Source organism: Podarcis filfolensis (assembly GCF_964270895.1).
Source record: "Podarcis filfolensis genome assembly, chromosome: 2".
NCBI classification, from domain to species: domain Eukaryota; kingdom Metazoa; phylum Chordata; class Lepidosauria; order Squamata; family Lacertidae; genus Podarcis; species Podarcis filfolensis.
In genome coordinates, this window is record NC_139605.1 from 117,937,270 (window position 1) to 117,961,317 (window position 24,048).

Here is a 24,048-nt window from a genome sequence, read left to right on the forward strand (position 1 = left end):
CCTTCTACTAATTTATTTAATTATTTTGTTTATGCATTTACACCCCACCCGTCTTCTGAGGTGGTGTGCACAATTCTCTGCCTCCTGTGAGATGAGTTAAGATGAGAGAAAGTGATCATCCAGGGAGCTTCATGGCTGAGAGAGCCAGTGTGGTGTAGTGGTTTAGGAGCGGTAGACTCGTAATCTGGTGAACTGGGTTCGATTCCCCGCTCCTCCGCATGCAGCTGCTGGGTGACCTTGGGCTAGTCTCACTTCTCTGAAGTCTCTCAGCCCCACTCACCTCACAGAGTGTTTGTTGTGGGGGAGGAAGGGAAAGGAGAATGTTAGCCGCTTTGAGACTCCTTTGGGTAGTGATAAAGCGAGATATCAAATCCAAACTCTTCTTCTTCTTCTTCTTCTTTTTCTTCTTCTTCTTCTTCTTCTTCTTCTTCTTCTTCTTCTTCTTCTTCTTCTTCTTCTTCGAGTGGGAATTTGAACCCTTCCTCCAAGGTCTCAGTCTGACCCTCTAACCACTACACCACTGTGGCTCTCATACTGCATTGTATTCTGGATTATGTGCATTAATTTGCAAATAGGAGAGTGTGCAAACAGTCCTGCATTGTGGTGAGGCGGCTTAACTCACGGCTTTCTGGCCTGCAGTCCTTTTCAGCCCCTGTCTCAGCCATCTGCATACTAATTAACCTGTTAAGTGCTCTGATAACCAACATATATCCTCTTGCTGAGCCCTCTCTTGCTTTTTTTTTTTTTTGCAATAGGTTCGTTCAACAGTAGGTGATTTTGCTATTTTCATTACCATTGCTATCATGGTTCTAATTGACTACTTAGTTGGAATCCCATCACCAAAGCTACATGTTCCCAGGGTCTTCAAGGTAGGCACCTTTCTTTTGATGATAGATTTGATGTGGCTTCTTAAGTGCAGCTAACTTTTTGGTGTGGAAAATAAGGTATGTCTATGTGATTGGGGCAGAAGCTCACAGCTTCTCTGGGGTAGAAGTGATATTTCATAGCTAAATGTGCATAGGGGGAACTGAGGTTTGGGAGTTGTGTATACTATTTGCAGTGGATGGGGCAGAGAGATGCAGCTAGGTAATTTTAGACTCTGGGCTTCAATGTCTTAGACATCACCAGGATAGTAATGTGTATTACTACACTTACTTCAATATGTGGTAAGTCATCCCTTCAGTATTCCTATACCTTTTGCTGAGAGGGGCTCTGGACATCTGCCCCAACTGGGCATAGGTAGATTACAGGGCAATGAGGCAAGATGTAGAGTACAGGAGGCGAGAGGAATTCATGGCTTGAGATAATCAGGTGGGTGCTTAAAAGCAGAGTGGGAAACAGAAAGATGAAAGTGCTAAAGAATTGTGGAATTAGAAGTTGGTGGCTCTGTCGTCCAGTCAAGGCAGAAGCGACACTGTGGAAACAAGCAAAGGTTGCGGACAGTCCCATCATAACTGGAAATGCTTGAAAGATGCCTGTGCATGGTAAAATATTTGTGTCTTGCTACCTTAAGAAAAGGGACGTGGGTGGTGCTGTGGGTTAAACCACAGAGCCTAGGACTTGCTGATCAGAAGGTTGGCGGTTCGAATCCCCATGACAGAGTGAGTTCCCGTTGCTTGGTCCCTGCTCCTGCCAACCTAGCAGTTCGAAAGCACGTCAAAGTGCAAGTAGATAAATAGGTACTGCTCCAGCAGGACGGTAAATGGCGTTTCCGTGCGCTGCTAGTCATGCTGGCAAGATGACACGGAAGCTGTACGGTGGCTCCCTCGACCAATAAAGCGAGATGAGTACCGCAACCCCAGAGTCGGTCACGACTGGACCTAACGGTCAGGGGTCCCTTTACCATTTACCTTAAGAAAAACACCCCAAGGGTGGATTCAGGGGACCATGTTTATTCTTCTCTGCAATTAACGTTTTGCTTTGCGAAACCTAAAGCCCTCTGCTGAACTTGTCATGTGGCTCCACTCCACATTCCCTAAAGTGGTGGTATTCAAATGTCCTCCCCATCACAGTGCTAAGGAACCCCAGCATGGCCAGCTGTGGGATCCCTACATGTTGCAGATGAATCTTGAGCTTATTCTAGAGTACACAGTTCAAGAATCCTCTCCAGGTGTGTGTTATAGGGAAAGATGGCAAATTGGGAAGGTTGGCGGTTCGAATCCCCACGACGGGGTGAGCTCCCGTTGCTTGGTCCCAGCTCCTGCCAATCTAGCAGTTCAAAAGCTCGTCAAAGTGCAAGCAGATAAATAGGTACTACTCCGGTGGGAAGGTAAACAGCATTTCTGTGCGCTGCTCTGGTTTTGCCAGAAGCGGCTTAGTCATGCTGGCCACATGACCTGAAAAACGCCTGAAAAAACAGTTGCTGGCCACATGACCTGAAAAATGCCTGAAAAACAGTTTCTACGCTAATGCAATTCTGGTTCTAAATGCAGCATATGGGGTCTCTGTAGTATAGTGTATTTTAAAATGGGGTTTTAGAGTTTTTAGGGGTTTTTGAATGTTTTATGTTGTTTTTATGTAGTTTTATGTAGTTTTGTGGTAGTTTTATGTAGTTTTTATGTAGTTTTATGTAGTTCAGTTTCAATTTCATTGTTCCACAAGGGACAATGACAATAAAGATATCGTATCGTATTGTATCGACCTGGAAAAACTGTTGATTCCTTCGGCCAGTAAAGCGAGATAAGCACCGCAGCCCCAGAGTCATTCGTGACTGGACTTAACTGTCTGGGGTCCTTTACCTTTACCTTTTTATATTGACTCCAGGATAAAATGCACATTGCCCAATTAAGTTGGAACTTCCATAATCTCTGGCTATTAGCCATGCTGGAAGGGGCTGATGGGAGCTGGAACTCAACAGCATGTGGAACGCGATGGATTGAGGAGGAGTGCTGTATTGCATGGATCAAGTTGGTCACTATATTGACACGAGAAGTAGTTACAGTGGTACCTTGGAACTCGAATGTAATCTGTTCCGGAAGACCATTCGACCTCCGAAACGTTCAGGTTCCAAGCCGCAGCTTCTGATTGGTTCTTGCTCTCAGTGGAAGCTGCATCGGATGTTTGCGTTCCGAGGGACATTCAAAAACTGGAGCACTTCCGGGTTTTTGGCTATCAGGAACCGAAACGTTCGGCAATGGAGCCGTTCAAGTTCCGAGGTACCACTGTATTTTATAGGGCATAGGCCTATTGCCAGGATATGTGTACCTGATCTGATGAGTGTCTCAAAACTGTGAATCCTTAGGGTCATATCAAAATGTATGACACCCCAAGCATATGGAGAGCATTTTTAAATTTAGGATGGGGAGCCGTAGGCAAGGCTGTTGTGCACCGTGCTGTGACATCCTAGAATTTTCAGGACATCAAGAAGAATAGCAGCTGAGACTGGGTAGTGCACAAACCCTGTGTATTATTCTGCAGCCAACAAGAGACGACCGTGGGTGGCTCATTAGTCCAGTTGGTGACAATCCCGGGTGGACAGTAGCAGCAGCTATCATCCCAGCTCTGCTCTGCACCATACTGATATTTATGGACCAGCAGATCACTGCAGTTATCGTGAACAGGAAGGAACATAAGCTTAAGGTAATGGTATACTTTGCTTGTTGAAGTCTGCAATACTTTTATTTCTATTACTATGATATGAGATGTATAATTATGCTGCCTACTAGGACAACAGCATTGTGATGGCATTAAAAAGCTCAGATGAAAGATACTTAGCCGTGTTCTTTCATTTCCGTGGGTCTGCTCCGAGTAAAACTTAGTTGAATGCCACCCACTGGTTTTAATCAGTGCTTTGGTCCCATTGGAGTTAGTAGCACATTAGACTAATGTAAGCCTCAGTGATTTTAATGGGACTAAAACATTACTACTCCCATCCTTAGCTGGGAGTAAATCTCATTAATCTCAATGGGTCTTGCTTCTGAGTAGGCATGTTTAGGATTGCAATGTACAGCTGGATGCAACCTCTTGCGTGCAGGTATTATATATATATATATATATATATATATATATATATATATATATTCTTTGTCATCCTAATCTTCAGGTTTGGGGAAGTGCACATCTCATGCTGCTACATTTTTACAATGTAATGAATAAAAACTGTTATTCCACTCAATCAAATGCCTTCCTGACACGCAGGAACACATAATTCATGCTTGTTTCTGCTGATATTCACTTTCAGCAATTACATTTATTCCTTTTCTCATATTGTGAACTGAAGCCCAACTGCTTCTAAACTCTGGTGGTGATTAATATATTTAGAAAAATTCCACAAGTGGCCAATATGACCACTTATTTTATTTTAAAAATAAGTGTGAATTTTCCTCTTTTCAAGTATTTGAAAAATGGGAATGTGTCTGATAATTATTTAAGAATTCTGTGATAAGTATTAGTCTTACAAAAATCTGTTATAAAATTGCTTGGAAACCAACAGTTTATTGGGTTGTTCCAATAAACAGATAACCTGTCTCACATTTTCTTCCATATCCACTTCTTAACATATCCTCATCTGCACTGCTAATCTTAGGTATATCCAGATCACACGTAATGCCCTCATTAGATCTAGGTTATCTGATGAATAAACGAATTATAAAATTATAAAATTCAAAAGGCAAAGTTACAATTTCTTTCTTTTCTTTTTTTTAATAATCTCTTTCCCTGTTCTAAATTAATCAAGGTGGTAATGTTCCTCTTTTGTTTGTCCACAAACTTACTAGCAAACTTACTTATCAGCTTTATTGCCTTTCTTGAAATAGGTCGGCTCAGTAAATAAGCAGAGATCTTTCTACTTTTAAAACAACTTGCAAAACCCAACAGTTTTCTATTGACCTCCCAGCAGATCTCAGGGTATGGGAAATTACATATGGGAGAAAGTGGGCTCTCTAAGAGATTGTGTGTGTGTGTGGTTTTAACTAGTTCAAAGTACTGCCAAAAGTGAAAGAATCTTGCATCTGACAGAGGTTGGATAATCTGCTTCTTACCTACTATCATCTTCCATGGTATGAAGAATTAGGGCCTGACCTTTGCCATCAGGTGTCCTGTGACCTCTGTTGCATTTCAAACATGTGACAAACCTTTCTCTAGAACTTGTTAGTGTTTGATAGCTCTCTGAATATATAAGCTTCTAGCTGCCATCTGCTAATGACTTATATCTCCACAGAAAGGGGGCGGCTACCACTTGGACCTTCTAACGGTGGGCGTCATGATTGGTGTGTGTTCAGTGATGGGGTTGCCTTGGTTTGTTGCTGCCACTGTTCTTTCCATCAGTCATGTGAACAGCCTCAAACTGGAGTCCACTGTGGCAGCTCCTGGAGAGCAACCTAAATTCCTGGGCATACGTGAGCAAAGAGCTACTGGATTGATGATTTTTATACTAATGGGCCTCTCGGTTTTCATCACTAGTGCGTTGCAGGTAAACATTCAAGGTTACAATATGACAATAACCCCATTTTTGGGAAAGCGCTGAAATTAGATGGTGTTGGTTTTAATATGAGAAACCAGCTTTGGCAATAGCAATTAACCCTGGATTTCTGTTCCAAAAGTGCACTTATGGTATTTGCAGAAGGTGTTTTGGAGAGATGGCCTCATTAAATGGGGGCTTTATATCCTTCTGCTCCTCAGACTATAGGTACCTAGAGCACAGTTTTTTCTGCATTAAGTTGGAGCCAGAGAATTCTCTTATACTCAAAATAGCAAAGATATCCTTTCTCTCGGCTCCCATGTGCTACTAAATTGACATGTAGACAATTGCACAGTTAGACCCTAATGTTAGGATTGCGGCCTAAGTCTTTGCTCAGTCTGCATTTCATTGACAAGATAAGGGTTGGAAGAGTTGCCAGGAGATATCACAGAGGCAGGGAGGAGAGGCTGAGAAGGCAGATTTAGGCTTTCTTGGTGGATCATTTAACATTATTTGCCAATAGAATGACAACTAGGAACTGTGCTTCAAGAGGTTGATGCATCCTATTAAGTGTGCCCCACAAATAAATATATAACTCATCTGTTTGTAATGCAAAGTTTGCTGCTTATTAGTTATAGTTGTCTCTATTGACTTTTTACAACCAAGCCTTTATGCTTTATGAATTTTGTACTATGCTTTTAAATGCTGTTTTTACTGTTCTTGGATGCTGTTTGGAGTGTTATTTTGGCAGAAGGTATGATGTATAAGTGCTTGAAGTGAATGAATAAATGAATAGTGGAATGATGTGTGTACTCCTTTTCCAGTTTATACCTATGCCTGTCCTCTATGGAGTGTTCCTGTACATGGGTGTTTCTTCCCTGGACGGAATTCAGGTATGCAATTTTACTGACTACAAGGAATTGCCAAAAAGAGGCAGATCAACACAATGTTGTTGTTGTTTAGTCATTTAGTCCTGTCCGACTCTTCGTGACCCCATGGACCAGAGCACGCCAGGCACTTCTGTCTTCCACTGCCTCCCGCAGTTTGGTCAAACTCATGCTGGTAGCTTCGAGAACACTATCCAACCATCTCATCCTCTGTCGTCCCCTTCTCCTTGTGCCCTCCATCTTTCCCAACATCAGGGTCTTTTCCAGGGAGTCTTCTCTTCTCATGAGGTGGCCAAAGTATTGGAGCCTCAGCTTCGAGAACACTATCCAACCATCTCATCCTCTGTCATCCCCTTCTCCTTGTGCCCTCCATCTTTCCCAACATCAGGGTCTTTTCCAGAGAGTCTTCTCTTCTCATGAGGTGGCCAAAGTATTGGAGCCTCAGCTTCATGATCTGTCCTTCCAGTGAGCACTCAGGGCTGATTTCCTTAAGAATGGAGAGGTTTGATCTTCTTGCAGTCCATGGGAGTCTCAAGAGTCTCCTCCAGCACCATAATTCAAAAGCATCAATTCTTCGGCGATCAGCCTTCTTTATGGTCCAGCTCTCACTTCCATACATCACTACTGGGAAAACCATAGCTTTTACTATACGGACCTTTATTGGCAAGGTGATGTCTCTACTTTGTCTCAACACAATACACATTAGAAAAAGCAGTCTGGAAATGTTCCACCATCTCTTATAGGAAGAACCTTCCTCTTTCCCCTATTTTTCTTTTCCTCTTTTTTTACCTCCCCCCCCGAATATCACTTTCACCATTCCATCTTCCACTTCCACCCATCCTTTCCCTTCCTTTCCCTTCACTCCTTCACACTATGTGGTACCCCTGCCTTTCTTCCAAGGAACTCGGGCCAGTATATGTGATTCTCCTCTCATTTTATATTCACAATAACCTGGTGAGGTGTATTCTATATCAGGGAGGGAGTTGGAATTATTGTAGGTTAGACTGAGAGATGGTATCTGGCCCAAGATAAGCTTCATGGGGACCTAGTCAAACACTCTAGACAGCATAGGCATAGTTATGTCTCATGTTCTTTACCTGGGTGGGAGTTGGTTGTTATGCACCTGTGTTGTTATGCACCTGTGTTGAAGCCTTGAAGTTGGCAAAGGCCCCTGAAGGTTGCAGCGTTCCTCTCTGTGCAGCAGACACAGATTGCCACCGATGTAGAAGGGATCCTTTCTTGAAGGAGCATCTTCACTCCCATTCTTCAGGTCGGACACTGAGGTCTAGCTCCAAGAGCCTTCTTACTGTTCTCTCATTGCAAGAAGCCAAGTTACAGGGAACCAGGCAGAAGGCCTTCTTGGCGACTGCCCTATGGAATGCCCTTCTGTCAGATGTCAAAGATAAATAATTATGCAACCTTCTGAAGACATCTAAAGGCAGCCCTGTATCAGGACGCTTTTAATGTGTGATGTTTTGTTGTTTATGTATATTCAGTTGGAAGCTGCCCAGAGTGGCTGGGGCAACCAAGACAGGTGGGTGGGGTACAAAAAAAATAGTATTATTTATTATTAGGCCTCCCCAACTGAAGCAGCTCACAGCATTAACAAGAGCACAACAATAAAACAATACACAGCATCCAGTGCATTGAAAGCACAGCATCCAAAACAGTACTGATATATTTTGTAATACATATAATAATATTAATTGTGTATGTCTTAATTACTCCTCTTATCCTTGTTTTGCATTTTTTTCCAGATGTATAACATTGTAGTGGGCTTTTGCCCTTTGGAACTAACACAAGGGTGTAGAAATGACTTGAATTTCATTTTTGTTGTCAGTAATCTCAAACCTCTGATGTAACACTGCACAGTCTATTCTGTCAAAGATTAGGATAGTGGAGTCTGCTTGACTGGGGGGAATGGGGCACTCCCCTCTGCAACCTCAGCCAGCCCCAACCTTCTTGCCTTCTTACTTACAGCCATTCCAGCGGGTAGCATCGTCGGTCAGCTTCATAGTCATAGTGATGCCTTTGCAGGACTCAGCAGAGAGGAGGCTGGGGACAAATCTAGAATTAGTTTGTTTTGCCTTTCACTGGCTGTGTTGGTTTCTCAGCCTCCCACATTTGCGCCTTTCCAACACTGTGCATAAAAATAAAGGCTGCTTCAAACACAATGTTGATACCGCAAGTTCCAGTGTGTGTGAAAGAGACAAAACATGTTTTTTGGGGGGAAAGGTGTCTTGAGTATATAATTTTTTTAAAAAATCTCAAAGTGGTGAACAAACTATTACAAAATATCAAAATAAAACATTACAAATGAAAGTAAGCATAAAATACACATTTAAAGAAACATAATTAGCAAGAAAGCAAATGTTATCTTAAACATATACCAAAACAATTAAAGACTGCTGCAAAACTATACATTTACAGTGTCATTAGCAAGCAAACAAAATGGCTGAAACAGAAGCTGCAGCCACACTTCTACTTGCACAGTAACATCTCCAGTCAGCAGTGTTGCTGCTGCTTGCCAGGAGGTAGAGGGGCAGGGGTGAGGCGGTAGTGAGGTTGGCATGGTGCAAATGCACCGAAAGGAGTGCTGGATGGGCTCCACTGGTGCATATTCACTGTGCTGACCTCATAAATGCCTCGCCCTTTACCCTGTACTTCCGGGTAAGCAGCAGCAATGCAATGGAGGTCAGGGGAGAGGCAGCAGCCTACCAAGCCTTCTGCTAATGAATGGGCTGCTGCTCCCTGCCTTTGGCAAAGCGTGGCTTTCTTGCCTTTCAGTGTGACAGAAATCCCTTTTATTTATTACTATGAGATAATAACTGGAAGACAGGGAATCATTTCCTAATAAAATGGAAAGCACATTCTAGTGAAGATTAATATTGCTTTCAAGGTACACCCACATGTTAAAGGCGTTTTGCATCTGTGTCTTGTGTGGAAAATGACCTTAGCTATTTTATGCGGGTTTGTGTAAGGTAGTTCATGAAGTAGGCACTTTATAGTAATTTATGCCGTGTTTCAAATGCTTGATTTATTCTGTTGTATGCTCTTCCTAGTTCTTTGATCGCCTGAAGCTCATTGGAATGCCAACCAAACACCAGCCGGACTTCATCTATCTTCGACACGTTCCATTGCGAAAAGTGCACCTCTTCACTGCCATCCAACTGAGCTGCCTCATTATTCTCTGGGCTATTAAGGCATCTCGTGCTGCTATTGTCTTTCCCATGATGGTAAAAACCTATAACTTAATGCTGAACAGGCCATAAAGTTATCACGTGGACCGAGATTGCATCTGTAAAAATTGGCCTGTGTTTTGTGTGTTACTCCTGTTAAAAAGCCCCGTTTATTAATGGGAATTCTGTTCCCCAAATGGCTTTTGTATCCTCAGCATATTTCTTTGGTTACACAGTATTTATAAGCCAGAGTACAAAGTGGATAACAGAAGTCGAACCAGAAGGCAGGTTTGTTGTTGTTTAGTCGTTTAGTCGTGTCTGACTCTTCATGACCCCATGGACCAGAGCACACCAGGCCCTCCTGTCTTCCACTGCCTCCCGCAGCTTGGTCAGACTCATGCTGGTAGCTTTGAGAACACTGTCCAACCATCTCGTCCTCTGTCGTCCCCTTCTCCTTGTGCCCTCCATCTTTCCCAACATCAGGGTCTTTTCCAGGAAGTCTTCTCTTCTCATGAGGTGGCCAAAGTATTGGAGCCTCAGCTTCACAATCTGTCCTTCCAGTGAGCGAAGGCAGGTTAGCCATCCACAGTTTAACCAAATTGGAAGGGATGGAAGGTGTCAGTAAAAAGGTAAAGGGACCCCTGACCATTAGGTCCTGTTGTGACTGACTCTGGGGTTGTGGTGCTCATCTCGCTTTATTGGCCAAGGGAGTCAGTGTACAGCTTCTGGGTTATGTGGTCAGCATGACTAAGCTGCTAGGTTGGCAGGAGCAGGGACCGAGGAACGGGAGCTCACCCTGTCGTGGGGATTCGAACCACCGACCTTCTGATCGGCAAGTCCTAGGCTCTGTGGTTAAACCCACAGTGCCACCTGCATCCCTAAGGTGTCAGTAGTACCACCACAAATGTAAACATGGACTCTGATCTAACATCTGTGTGCAGTCCAGTTCAGATAGTTGGCAGTAGTTCCAATCAGCCTTATTTTTTTTTGGGGGGGGGGGGGAGATTCAATTCAGTTCCTCGCTGTCCCCTGTGCTGGCCCAGTATATTTTGATCCCCGAAGCAGAGCCTAAATGGTTCCCTCCCCACTAGGGCCAACACTTTTGAAAGTTTTGCTGCAACACCAATTCCTGCCTTCATCTATCCTTCATCTGTCCCCATGGTGTTGTCTAAAGCAAGTTGCTTTGTTCTGCTGCATGGTAGAGGCAGCCCTGGCTTCCCCTTCATAAAGGTAAAGGTAAAGGTACCCCTGCCCGTACGGGCCAGTCGTGTCCGACTCTAGGGTTGTGCGCCCATCTCACTTAAGAGGCCGGGGGCCAGCGCTGTCCGAAGACACTTCCGGGTCATGTGGCCAGCGTGACGAAGCTGCAGCCGGCGAGCCAGCACCAGCGCAGCGCACGGAAATGCCGTTTACCTTCCCGCTATAAAGCGGTCCCTATTTATCTACTTGCACTTAGGGGTGCTTTCGAACTGCTAGGTGGGCAGGAGGTGGGACCGAATGATGGGAGCTCACCCCGCCGCGGGTATTCGAACCACCGACCATGCGATCGGCAGGTCCTAGGCACTGAGGTTTTACCCACAGCGCCACCCGCGTCCCTCACCCCTTCATAATAGCTGACTATTGCTATTGTTTGATTGCCTGAGCTGGGTTACAAACATGCTGGATTTTCATTAACATGTAACCCCCAAAATTTTGGATCCCCTCCAAGCTGATACTAAACTGATGTGTTCCTTTTGTGCTACATACCCTGTGTTTTGTGCTCCCCACCAGCAGAATAATTGACACAGCAAACCAGGGTTCCAAGTTAACACCCCCAAATCCGGCATTGTCTAATCACCTCCAAACTGATGCCAAAGTTTTGTGTTCATTTTGTGCCATTTTGTCCTGAAAAGCCCATGTTTGGTACCTCCACCCCACCCAAAACTGCATAGTTAATAGACTGAGAGCCAGAGGTATTCCCCCAAACAAAATGGCACAAAAAGGATGCAAAACTTTGGCATTAGTTTGGAGGGATTTTGGGATTACACATTAATGAAGTTTTCTTGCTCTCCTGTTGGCCTCCTTGCCACAAACAAAACTCTGCAGCAATAATGGCAATCTTTGCATAACATTTGATCATCGAAGAGGAGAGTAAAGAAAATCGTGTCTTTCTCCCCCTGTCTGGTACCCTTTATCCCCTTTGTCTTCATCTGTGTATTGTTCCAGCTGGTGAATCCTCTCATTAAGAGTGTGAGTGCTCTTTATCTTTTCCCACCTTCCCATTTCTCTTCTCCTTACTACAACAAGGTTTTGGCGTTGGTCTTTGTACGGAAGCTCATGGATGTCTGCTTTTCAAAGCGGGAACTCAGTTGGCTTGATGACCTTATGCCAGAGAGCAAGAAGAAAAGATTGGATGATGCACAGATTGTGGCAGAGCAAGCAGAGCAAGCAGAGGTAAGCAGGTTTATTTATTGCATGTATGTGTCCACCCTTCAGAACCTGATTATGCTGTAGCAAAGTTAGGTAAAGGTAAAGGGACCCCTGACCATTAGGTCCAGTCGTGACCGACTCTGGGGTTGCGGCGCTCATCTCGCTTTATTGGCCGAGGAAGCCGGTGTACAGCTTCCGGGTCATGTGGCCAGCATGACTAAGCTGCTTCTGGCAAACCAGAGCAGTGCACAGAAACACTGTTTACCTTCCCGCCGGAGCGGTACCTATTTATCTACTTGCACTTTTTGGCATGCTTTCGAACTGCTAGGTTGGCAGGAGCTGGGACTGAGCAACGGGAGCTCACCCCGTCGCGGGGATTCGAACCGCCGACCTTCTGATCGGCAAGTCCTAGGCTCTGTGGTTTAACCCACAGCGCCACCCGCATCCCTGTAGCAAAGTTAGGAACCAGCTATAAGATCCTCTTGTACTTTCTTATAATCAAGGGCGAGCACAGACATGTTACTCTTGAGATACCCATCTCATGACTCAAGCCCTTTTGGATCTTTCCTGTGCTATCACCATCTAGTTCCCCCCAACTTTCTCTTACTGATCAGTTGCCAGACCCTTACCATTTTCCACCCTAGATTCATACAGCGGCGGAGGAAGCCGCTTGGGCACCTGGGGCAGCACGCCCAAGGGCGGGGCGAGCCGCCCATATAGGCGAGCTGAGGGCGGGACAAGCCTCCCATAGGGGCAGGGCGCACCATGGGGCCTCTGGAATCTGCCTGCCTCCTCCCACTCAGCCACCCTACAGCTGGGGGGGAGGCAGCAGGCGGACCGTTTGGGCAGTGCAAAGCCTGCGTGTACCCAAACCACCATGTCTCTCCCAGAAGAGATACGTGGCTTGGGTGGGCTGCAGACCCCACAGTGAGTGCCGCCCGGCATTTCACCAACTGTCCATCATCTCCATCTGCATGCAATTCTTATCAAAATACTGTAAGAGAGAATATTAAAGAAAGGAATAAAGGAATAAAGAGAAAGGAAATGAGAAAGAAATAGATAAAAGGTCAAATTACTTCCAGTTAGCCATCCCTCAGTTGTATATACAGTCATACCTTGGTTCCCCAATGCTTTGGGAGTCGAACGTTTTGGCTCCTGAGCGCCGCAAACCCGGAAGTGAGTGTTCCAGTTTGCAAACGTTCTTTGGAAGCCAAATTTCTGACTCGGCTTCTGCGGCTTCCAATTGAGTGCAGGATGCTCCTGCAGCCAATAGGAAGCTGCGCCTTGGTTGTTGAACATTTTCAGAAGTCAAACGGACTTCCGGAATGGATTCCGTTCGACAACCAAGGTACGACTGTACAATAATTCTTCAAAGTGGTCAAATGTTCAATCTAAATTAATATCCAACTGTTCTGTCCTCTGCTAGGCAATGTTTTTCCAATCTTCAGGAACTTTGTTCTGAGTCACTTTTTCAGCCATCCCAGATCCATCCTCCTGACTCTCAGCTTGGCCAGGACCATGACAGTCAATGCCTCACAGTTCCAGTTACGGTGCAAGGAATTTAAATGGGAGATGATCTGGCTGTGTACTGTAGCATTAGTAATTGTCCTTGAATTGTGGCCCGCACCCACCGCACCCCCCTTCCTCCGCCCCTGGATCCGTATAACTGTATGCACACAGGCTTTCTTTGCACAATAAGGAACCTTGCAAAAAGTGGGGTCCCTGTGTGTACACACACACACACACACACACACACACACAAAACACTCTCTCACTCACTTTATATATTTGTATGCTTTGTTCACATGTTCAGAGGAATGCATAGAGACTAAGGCTTTGTTCACATTCCTGTTCACCGTGCTTTGTTATAAAATGTTACTGTTCGATGTGATGTTTCTCAAATCAGCCTTACGCCAGTTTTCTGTGTCTAACAGGAGTCTGAAAGGATGAAAGAATCTTCAGAAGAAACTGTAGTTCAAATGCCAAATTTTCTTACTGTACCAGGAGCTGGAACTCCACCACCAAAAATTCCTAAAAAAAATACCAACAGGTAAAAACACAAAACGGGTAAAAACACAAAATTGTGAAGCCAAAAAGAAAATATTAGCCTTTGGGAAGGTTATAAAATCAACACAAAATGGCACCAAATGAGTGATAATTTTGGTGAATTCTAGATATCCAGAAATTGCGTGTTTCCTCTTTTATTTTTATTTTTGAATATCTCTTATTTTGTGTTCTAGTGGCCTTTTACAATAGCAGGGATAGAAATTCAACTCGGCAATGCTGTGTTAATTAACATCTGTAGTGGGCAAGGAGACCATTGTCTCTATTCAGTCACAAATAAACAGAGCTGAACTTCTTGGTGGATTGCAATTCAGCAGTTTCACACTGGAGCTTCCCTTTGAAACTGATTTCTTCAAGAATCGCCACTTTTATGATCAGTGGCAGAGAGTCTACCAGGACACTCTGCAACTGATCTAAAGATGGCCATACTTGTTAGTCTTTCAGGTACTACAAAACTCTTATGTTGACTTTCCATTATTTTGCAGTGCTTTTAATTTCACTGTCCTAGGAGTTAATCTCTAACTAAAATGCTTATTGCAGGCCTGATCCTTTAGAAATCAACATCACTGACGAAATGGCTAAAACAATTCTGTGGAAGAACATCGTGAATCAATAAATGCTCTAAATCAAGAGTAGAGGTATGGAGATTTCGCTGTACAGTGACCCTGGACCTGTACTTACCCATGCAATCTTCAAGCCAGCCAGCTAGAGTGGTTAATTTAAGGTACTGGTGAGAGCAGAGCATTAAACAATTTCACCCACACCCACATTCCACATTCACTAAGGTGGACAGAACATAGCAGAGTATGCATGCAGACACAAAACATTATGCCGTCTGGACTGTGGAAAGTCTATTGCAATGCTACACTTCGATTACAACAGTGGAGCAATCATTAGGTAGTGCTAGGAGCTCGCTGTCTGGTAGCACATCTAATCTATTTTGCACTGTATTTATGTGTGCAAAGGATCCAAGCATTTGACAGTCACTGACAGGCAAACTGACACTGTTTCTCATGCTCTCGGACTTAGAGTCATAGATTCATAGAGCTGGAAGGGACCATGAGGATCATCTAGTCCAAGGTTTCCAAACTTGTATCTCCAGCTGTTTTGGGATTACAGTTCTCATCATCCCTGACCACTGGTCCTGTTAGCTATCCTCTGGCCCTCTGGCTTAAGCCAGGTAAACAAGGCTTTGGGAAGGAGGCATAAGGCTCTGGCAAGGTCCTAGAGCCCTCCCTCCTCCTTCCCAAAGCCTGGTAAACACTTGCCTGGCTTTGGGAAGAAGACAGGAAGACTCTAGAACCCTGTAAGAGCCCTCATGCCTCCTCCTTCAAGCCAGGCAAGTGCTTACTGGGCTTTGAGAAGGCACCCTCCTTGGTTGTGCACCCAGTGCCCCTGCGCCTCTTGTGTTACCCTAAATCATCTTTGATAGAAGAAGATGGAACTTGGAGAAGAAACCACATTGATTCCTACCTTCAGAATGTCCAGAATTAATATATCTCTAATAGCATGTTTTGGTTCACAGCTTTGCCATTCATGCCCCTCTGCTTTGGATGAGGAGCAGCAGCACATGAAGATGACTCAGGGAAGAGCCAAGACATGCAGGCAAGGAAGAAAAATGCTTTTGCAATGGAAAAGGGTGAAAGCAAACAAACTGCCCCAGTACTTCCTTCACACAAGTAACTGGGTTCATATTAAAAAGCCATTCAGAAGTGTTTTGAATATCCTTTAGTGTGCTTCAGTGGGCATCCTAATTATCTTCAGACCAGCAAATCAAAACGCACATGAAACAATGAAAATTCAGTGTTAAAGCCTGTGTGTGTGTGTGTGTGTGTGTGTGTGTGTACATTTGCCGTGTTGCAGTTTCTTAGCTATAGAGAGACTGCTGTCTCTGCATACTTAAAGTCTCCCTCTTCAGTGTCTGGTTTTTTTAACCGTTTAAACTTTGAATGTACAACACCACCACTATGTTTGGATTTTCTTTTTTATTCTTTGTATTTACTTATTCTTTGCGGAAATAGTTCAGTTAGGGTTTGCCTGAGTTTCTACACAGAATCACAGAAGCAACTGATAAGAGATAACTTACAAGAAAATGTGGGGCAGGGAATGGCCTTCTGAAATGCTCGTTATAGAAAAAATTAAGTCACATTATTTTAATTCCTTTGTTTTTTTAGCTACTTTATGATGAAACCCTAATTCATCAGAACATTTACATGTTTCAGTCACAATATAGACATGGGCCAAACATATCTGTGTTGATTTGTCTGTGTGTGTGATCTTCATGGTCTAGATAAATGCAACCAAGCCATTGACCATAGCAATGTAAATGAGCTAACAGGCTAGAGAAGGGCAGTTCTGTCAACAGCTATTGATGTCACAATCGGCACTCTCTTGACAAATCCCTGCAGCCCAATGTATTATGAGGGCAAAAGTGGACTGATATGGGGAGAGCAGCAGTTGAGCCCAGAAATGTGATCAGAAATGTTGAGTTCAAAGGTTGAGAACAACAGACATCAAAAGTTGCCTTTGAGATGATTGGGCCAGGAGTCTCAGTGCCTCAGTGCATGGAAACTTTGTTCATGATATTCTTCTGCCCCTTTCAAATTAATAACATCAGAGCTAATTGATCTAGACAGAAATTTGGTTCTTGATTATTCTGTTTTCTGTTATCATTTGAGAACATTGGGGTTCTCAAGCATGGTTCTTGTGTGCCTTTTCAGGTCAAGAAGTGAACCTCCTCAAGTGTTAATTGGCCAAGAAATGATGACTAGGGCTGCTGCTATTGCCCCAAGTGATGCTTGGCCATTTGAACTGATGCCATGATTTCAGGTGCCCCAAGGGCAGGTTTCATGGAAGCCAACCAACCAGTTTGCTCCATTGGGGCCCTGTGCATTATCCGCTACTGCAACTGGGAGGGAGACATAACTGTATTACAGAGCAGGGAACCACTCTGCTTCCTCGCCCATCCAATCTGGTGCTTTGACTATGTGGCAGGGGGGCTGATGGTAGCATAAGTAGTTTATGCTTCCAAAGCTGCTTGCACCTCAAAAGAATAGGTTGCATAGCATTTTGACCATCCTGGGCCCCTCAAAATTCAGAGAAGTTAAAAAATTTAAACAGACAAGAAAGAGATGGGCATGGCCTGCTGACTTTTCAGAACAAACAATAATATCTGTCCTGACTTCTGCTGCCTTTTTTGTACCCAAGAGCCAGATTGTGTGTGTGTTGATTTCCTCATAAAGCAGTGCTCTGCAATGGCCAATCCATACTTTGCCAAAACCTTTGAGGGACAAGGCAGGGATGATAGGCCAGGTGAGTAGGTCAGGGTTCTCCAACCTAGACAGAACAGTCTTGTCTTTTCTCAAGTTCTTCCTGTGGGTTTGTCTGTACCAAGTTCATTGATATTTTCAGAAGTTGGACATGTGTTTATTGAGGACACATTGTGAAAGAGGGTACTAAGATGGGAACAACAATACCACATGCTTAAAACTCATTTAAAGCTATTCCTTCACAGTAGAAAACCCTGGAACAGAAGTTCTGTGATGGAGACTCTTAGCAGCGATTCTTGCTCCCAAGATTTTTTTGGAGGAAGCGATGGCAGTTTATTCTGCAATCCTTTAGCAGTTTCATTCCACCTAGATCTAAGTGCAGTTTAGATCTGTTACCCTTCCATGAAACTTAAGCCAAACTACATTGCTCATTTCTCCGATTCTCTCCTTATCAATATTCCTTCATCTCTTGGCTATGTGAAGAAAACCAGCATGGTGGAAAGAGTTGTGAGTGGTTTATTTTCCTTGTAAATGTTTGCCTCAAGAGTGGCTGGGGAAACCCAGCTGGATGGGCGGGGTACAAATATTAAAACTATTATTATCAAGACCCAGAATGAAGACGTGAGACTCAAGAACTGGACTGAAAAGAAGAGCACAACTTTTATTGATAGACAAAATGATCGGCAATGAGCAAAAGTCTTCTCTCCTTATCCCCCTTTCAGAGTATGAGTTCTTGGTGATAAGGTGAGAGCCAGGAGGTACTGCCTCCCGCAGTCTGCTTCCTTTGAGTGACAGTACCCTGGCTCAGATTCTTGTGCCGCATTGCTGGCCCTCTTATGGCACACAGAGGCAAGCAAGGGAGGAGCAAGCACTTAGGTAAAGGTAAAGGGGGGGGGGGGTAAAGGGACTCCTGACCATTAGGTCCAGTCGTGACCAACTCTGGGGTTGCGGCGCTCATCTCGCTTTATTGGCCGAGGAAGCCAGCGTACAGCTTCCGGGTCATGTGGCCAGCATGACTAAGCCGCTTCTGGCAAACCAGAGCAGCGCACAGAAGCACCGTTTACCTTCCCGCCGGAGTGGTACCTATTTATCTACTTGCACTTTTTGGCATGCTTTCGAACTGCTAGGTTGGCAGGAGCTGGGACTGAGCAACGGGAGCTCACCCTGTTGCGGGGATTCGAACTGCCGACCTTCTGATCGGCAAGTCCTAGGCTCTGTGGTTTAACCCACAGCGCCACCCGTGTCCCGAGCAAGCACTTACATACATACTTAAATCCCACTCCTCACTATTGACTGCCATCCTTGCCAGCTGATCTGGCTCTGCATTGCAGTCTTGTGTTCCAAGGGTGTGAGCAAAGCCATCTCATTCACAAGCACACAAGGAGCTGTGGAGGGGTTGTCAAAGTGGTGGTATTGCCCTTTGATAGTGGCTGTAATTGTAGGGATTCCATGCTTTAAGTAAGCAGTCTTTAAGACTGGCAGAGATCAAAGGAGCACATTTCATACCTGGGCTTAATTCCTTATGCTGAGAGTGGTTTATGAGATTATACAACTTGAATAGAGGCGTATATTTCATGGGGAAAAGGGGGCAAGAGGTCTGTTAGGTTACACCTGTTGTCCTTGGGAACAGAGAGCATTAAATGCCCTGCAGGAATGGGCATGCTGAATTGGTCAGGATAAACCTACCAATCCTAACCTGGAGGCAGGTTTGGGAGACAGGATGCAAATCGTTTGCAAGTCACTCTGAACCTTGGGTTGATTTTTTTTTTCTGACGCAAATTTGAGATTGTTTTAAGATACTTCATTGGTGAGAACATTTAGCATTAGGATTTGCTAGTTAGGATTTCAAAAATTCTGTCCCCTGCCCAGGTAGCATTAGTGAGTAAAGCTAAGGCAAGTGGTAGCGAGATGATACCTGCCAGGTAAGGGATTGAACCAAAGCAGAGTTTGGTGAATTAGGAACATAACTGGGATGGGATTTAGCTGGTCAGGGTAAAGCAGAGGCAGAAAATAGTGTGTAGCAGAATTAGGTTTCTCCTTTGTCACCGATGAAATATTGTTTTGGGCCACTGTTTGCTTGGCTATTTCATTGAAGTCAGAGGAACTTCCAACGATTGTTATGATTAAGGTATAGGTGTCAGCGGCTTGAACTTAACTGGATTGCAGGTCAAATAATGGATGGAGCTATACCTACCAAGCACCACTTTATTGAAACACACTTTTGAATTTCCTCTCTGACTTGAATTTCAAAATCTCTACCACTTGACCAGCCATGAAAGTTAAGCCGAGAAAAACCAGAGTATCTATGTTAACATTTGCATTCATTCTATTCATGGTTCTCCTTGTATGCCAAGTGACAATTTGCATTTTCATGCCATGAATAATCAGCAGCTTTCGTTTCAATTCTACCCTAAGCATCTCCTGCTTGTCTCTGCAAAAGGGCCCTGCAATATTTGCTTGGCAATCTTGATAGGAGGCCAAGATATGTAGCTTCTCTCGACTCTAAGGGCATCTATGGCTAAACAAAGGAAAGCAGCACGAACTTTTAGGTAAGCCTACACCATTTGTAGGCCAAATCATAGAGTGCTGGATGGGCACCAAGCAGAAAGTGACAGAAACAATCTCATTTGGTCTAATGTAGAAAGGTGTTGCTGCATGATGGATCTGTGGAGCTGTCAGGACCATAGTTCAGAGTGGTTGGGGTTATTCTGGACTAAAGAAAAGTGTGTGTGTGTGTGGGGGACCTGGACTTGAAGCAGGTCCCAGCCCCCAGAAGTGAAGACTTTTAACCTAGAGCGGTTGTCTATGGGAATTTAGGAAGGCAAGGAGAAAAACACGAAGCATGGCTGGGCGTAGCCTGGTGATTCTGCTTGCAAAAATTGAAATGTATAGGGTGGTATGCAACTAAATTTTACTCAGAGTAGAGTCACTGAAATTCATGAACGTTACTAAGCTAAGTCCATTAATTTCAATGGGTGAGTAAAACTTTCTTGAATGCCACCCATTCAGTTAAGTGGCCCTGCCAGTGGAGGCCCATGCAAGGACTTCTACTAGGATAATGGGGTTCAGAGAATTGCCAGAGCAGCTTATGGGGGAGGACAAGGCTGGTTGTTCCATTGGGCAAGTAGATGGAGTTATCTGCTTAGTGCTACATTGAACTTCTCCTATAGCCTCCTAGCTCAAAGGTTGGGGAATTTGTCAAGATTTACATGAGTCTTAGAACATGAACTTTTGCAACCTGAGGCAGTTGTGCAGAGCTTTCTTTCTTTCTTTCTTTCTTTCTTTGGGTGTGTGGATGTGGAAGGTAGTCAGCTGGCTAGGATTATTTGGTAGGGAAGAATCTTTGAGCACACAGCTGTTCCTTCCTAGCGCCATTCATAAGAGAAACCACAACCCAGTTGGGCCAACCTAAGCCTTTATCCGGAGCAAAGCAGGAATTTTGACTTCATCCCAGTATTGATGGGAAGGAGGGAAATGGCTCATAGCTGACAGGGATTAGATGACAAATATTGCGGGGTGGGGCATAAGCTTGACTCCAGGTTCCACAGTGTCTCCCAACAAGCTTGTTGTCTGAAAGGCTTTAGATAACAGAATCTGTGTTAAGTTCTTAAGGCAGGGTCCGTCTTCTTTGAAAATCGCAACCCACATGAAGTGCTTCATAATCCTTACTGAAGAAGGAGGGGGATCAAATAAAGAAAAGGTGCTGGCACATTTTTTCTAGCGTATTTCCTTCCTCCTATAATCGCTACATGTAGAAATAGAGAGATTATTTTCTTTTTAGAAATAAAAGAAAAAAAAATATTTATTTTGTTGTAAGAGATGTAATTTCAAAAATAACACTCCATGTTGTAAATAAAATATGAAAACTGGAAGATTGACTCTGGCTACTTGTTTTGTGCACGACAAAAAGGGTTTTTGCTAAATTCACGTAAGAAACAAGTATTATTGACATGTACAGTCAGATGGCCAGAAGATAAATAAATAAATCATCATCATCATTATTTACCATATATACTCAAGTATAAGCCGACTTTTTCAGCACATTTTTAAATGCTGAAAAAGCCCCCCTCGGCATATACTTGAGCGAGGGTCCTTTCGGGCTGCTGCTCCTTCCTCTTCCTCCACCTTTGCCACTGTCGGCGACGGTGGAGGAAGAACGAGCAGCCCAAAAGCAGCTCTTTCTTCCTCCAATGTTCTTCCTCCGCCGCTGCCGCCACCACCAGGTTTGTGGTGTGGTGAACCGGCTTATACGCAAGTCAATAAGTTTTCCCAGTTTTTTGTGCTAAAATTAGGTGCCTCGGCTTATATTCGGGTCGGGTTATACTCGAGTATATACGGTACTATAGTATAGTTTTTGTTTGGTTCTATAGTAACAGGCATTGGTTTCTGCCTTGCGGTTTATGACTAAAATGTCACTGATGATGAAATTCTGACAATCAGGATTATGCCTGTCATCTACATATTCACCCAAAATAACAAGGAGAAATGTAAAATAAAAGCTGCCCTTATTTGTCTAAGCACTCACTCTACAGTGTATTTTCAGAAGACAATGGTTTCTGTTGGAAAAGGATGTTGGATTTTTAAAGGCCTTTTCAAAACACTATCTGGAAACGGGTATATTAACACACAGTATATGCTCAATGTCTTTATTTTAATAAAGTATTTCAGTATTTTAAAGTTTCCCATAATACACCTCAGGATGCATCATCAAGATATCATAGATATGTCACTGAAAAGGTGTGGTCTCTGGTAGAACCTGAGATCCAGGCATACGCCTGTCGATCAAATATAGTCTTTCACACTTACTCCATCACATCACAAAGGAAAGCATTTACAGTTCCCTGGTCCCTGAGCAGGAGGAGGACTTTCAGATCATGCCTGTGCAACTTGTGACCTACCAAGCCAGATGTATTCCCAGCAGCCACGTGTGGCACCCTGCTAGATGCATCCATCCCTTCCTGTTTGTGCAGTCTCAGGCCACCAGTAAAAACAGGGAGTTTATTGAACCCCAGCAGGCCACTGCGCATGACAGGTGGGTTGTCACTTAGTGAGTCACCAGTAGTGGAAGCCTCTTCCAGGTTAATTAATGCAAAGCCCAAGGATGCAATGTTGCATTATGTATCCCACATGAATATTGAGAAAAGTGATGCAATAGGATTTGTAGCAAGGATGTCTTAACAGGAAATTGAGAACTTTGCCAGGAGTGATGTCATCCAATCCTTTCAAATTTAGTTGGGAGTGCAGTAAGCATATCACAAGAACTACCAGAGGCCAGATTCTGTGTGAAACAGAAAACATCTCGAGACATAGATAATAAGCAGATGCTAGAGGCCAGGCTGGCCTGTCTTCACATATTTTTGTCAGCATCCCTCTTTGCTTCTGGCTGAAATTGCTCCTTGCAACTGTCCCTTTCTTTCCTTTTCCCTTTCGGTATGCTCTGAGCCTGAGTAGCTATCCTCTCCCCCCTTATGAAACTCCTGAGCACCTCAATGCTGAAAGGAAGCACTGCTCTTTTAAAAATATATGGGGACGCCCACTGCAGCTCAAGACCAACTTCCATTGAACTTCGCAAACGAAGTAGATGTGCACCAGGCTTCGTATGAATGTATAATTCACAGCAGCCATCCCTGACTCGATACATTCCAGATGTTTTGGACCATAACACAGGATGCTCATGCTAGCTGGGGCTGATGGAAGCTGCAGTACAAAATGTCACATTGCTTAGAAGCAAGTCCCACGTATTTCAATGCACCATATTTTTCGCTCTATAAGACGCACTTCCCCCTCCTAAAAAGTAAGGGGGAATGTGTGTGTGTCTTATGGAGTGAATGCAGGCTTCGTGGGCTATCCCAGAAGCCAGAACAGCGAGAGGGAGCACTGCGCAGCACTCCCTCTAGCTGTTCTAGCTTCGCCGTGTGAAGCCTCTGCAGGGGAGCCTTCATCCCTCTGCCCTGCGGAGGCTTCACACAGCTATCTCTGGCTTTTGTGGGAGGTGGGGGAAGGGACAGAGCGCATGGCTCTGTCCCTTCCCCCACCTCCCAGAAAAGCCCCCAAGAGCCGCGCTCCCTTTAAAGAGTGCATGGCTCTTGCGGGAGGTCGGGGGAAAGCCAGGAGGCTTGGTTTCACTGAAGCCAGGAGAGCAAGCGAGATCGGTGCGCACTGATCCCGCTTGCTCTCCTGGCTTCAGGGATAGCCCCGCAAAGCCTCCTGAGCGAAGAGGGAGAAGCACTCCCTCTTTGCTCTGGAGGCTTCTTATTTCTTGTTTTCCTCCCCTAAAAACTAGGTGCATCTTATGGTCGGGTGCATCTTATAGAGCGAAAAATACGGTACATGTGTATAGCTTATAACTAAGAGAGTTCTGGAGTCAGCTGTACCCTTGATTCAATCCCTCAGATGTGAAAGCCCTTACCTTCTGTGGTTGCTCATTGGTGAGATATATGCATTCTGCATATGCTGGAAGGCACTCTTGTCTCTGATATTCTTTCAAATGTCCGAGGGTGGAAACCCAGCACAAGAAAGAGGCCTTATGTCCCCTGGGGAAGCCTTTATACATGAAGAAGCATGCAATGTTGGAAGATAGTCTGCATAGGTGAGTGGGGCTGTGCCCCACCAAGCGCAGTCTGCTCTCTGCCACCCCCCACTTCCCTGCTGTCTTATCTATAGCCACTCCAAGTGTGGCAGTCACAGCCTGCTGGTTCCCACCTCCCTTATCTCAATGTTATCCCTTGTACAATTCAGCAGGGAGGAAGATGGGGACAATATGGGAATTCATTTCATGAGCTGGCAGGACAATGCGGAGGAGGAAACGGATCCTGCTGCTGGGTGTAGCAACAACTGGTACA

General features: G+C 44.4%; 1 protein-coding gene across 4 annotated transcripts in view; it reads left to right on the top strand.

Moving 5' to 3' along the window:
* Positions 1-15,748, top strand: part of SLC4A8 (solute carrier family 4 member 8) — a 61,168-nt gene extending 45,420 nt beyond the window's left edge. For 2 of the 4 annotated variants that reach the window (XM_083599187.1, XM_083599188.1), the window contains exons 17-25: positions 756-869; positions 3,418-3,579; positions 5,159-5,410; positions 6,223-6,291; positions 9,348-9,521; positions 11,751-11,897; positions 13,808-13,923; positions 14,478-14,575; positions 15,463-15,748. In XM_083599187.1, the coding sequence (XP_083455313.1) occupies positions 756-869; positions 3,418-3,579; positions 5,159-5,410; positions 6,223-6,291; positions 9,348-9,521; positions 11,751-11,897; positions 13,808-13,923; positions 14,478-14,553 (1,110 nt within the window). In that variant the 3' untranslated portion in view covers positions 14,554-14,575; positions 15,463-15,748. Of the gene's footprint in view, positions 1-755; positions 870-3,417; positions 3,580-5,158; positions 5,411-6,222; positions 6,292-9,347; positions 9,522-11,750; positions 11,967-12,335; positions 13,627-13,807; positions 13,924-14,477; positions 14,662-15,462 lie in introns of those variants that run through there. The other 2 variants (XR_014544574.1, XM_083599189.1) reach the window with 2 other exon arrangements.
* The last annotated feature ends 8,300 nt before the right edge of the window (positions 15,749-24,048 follow it).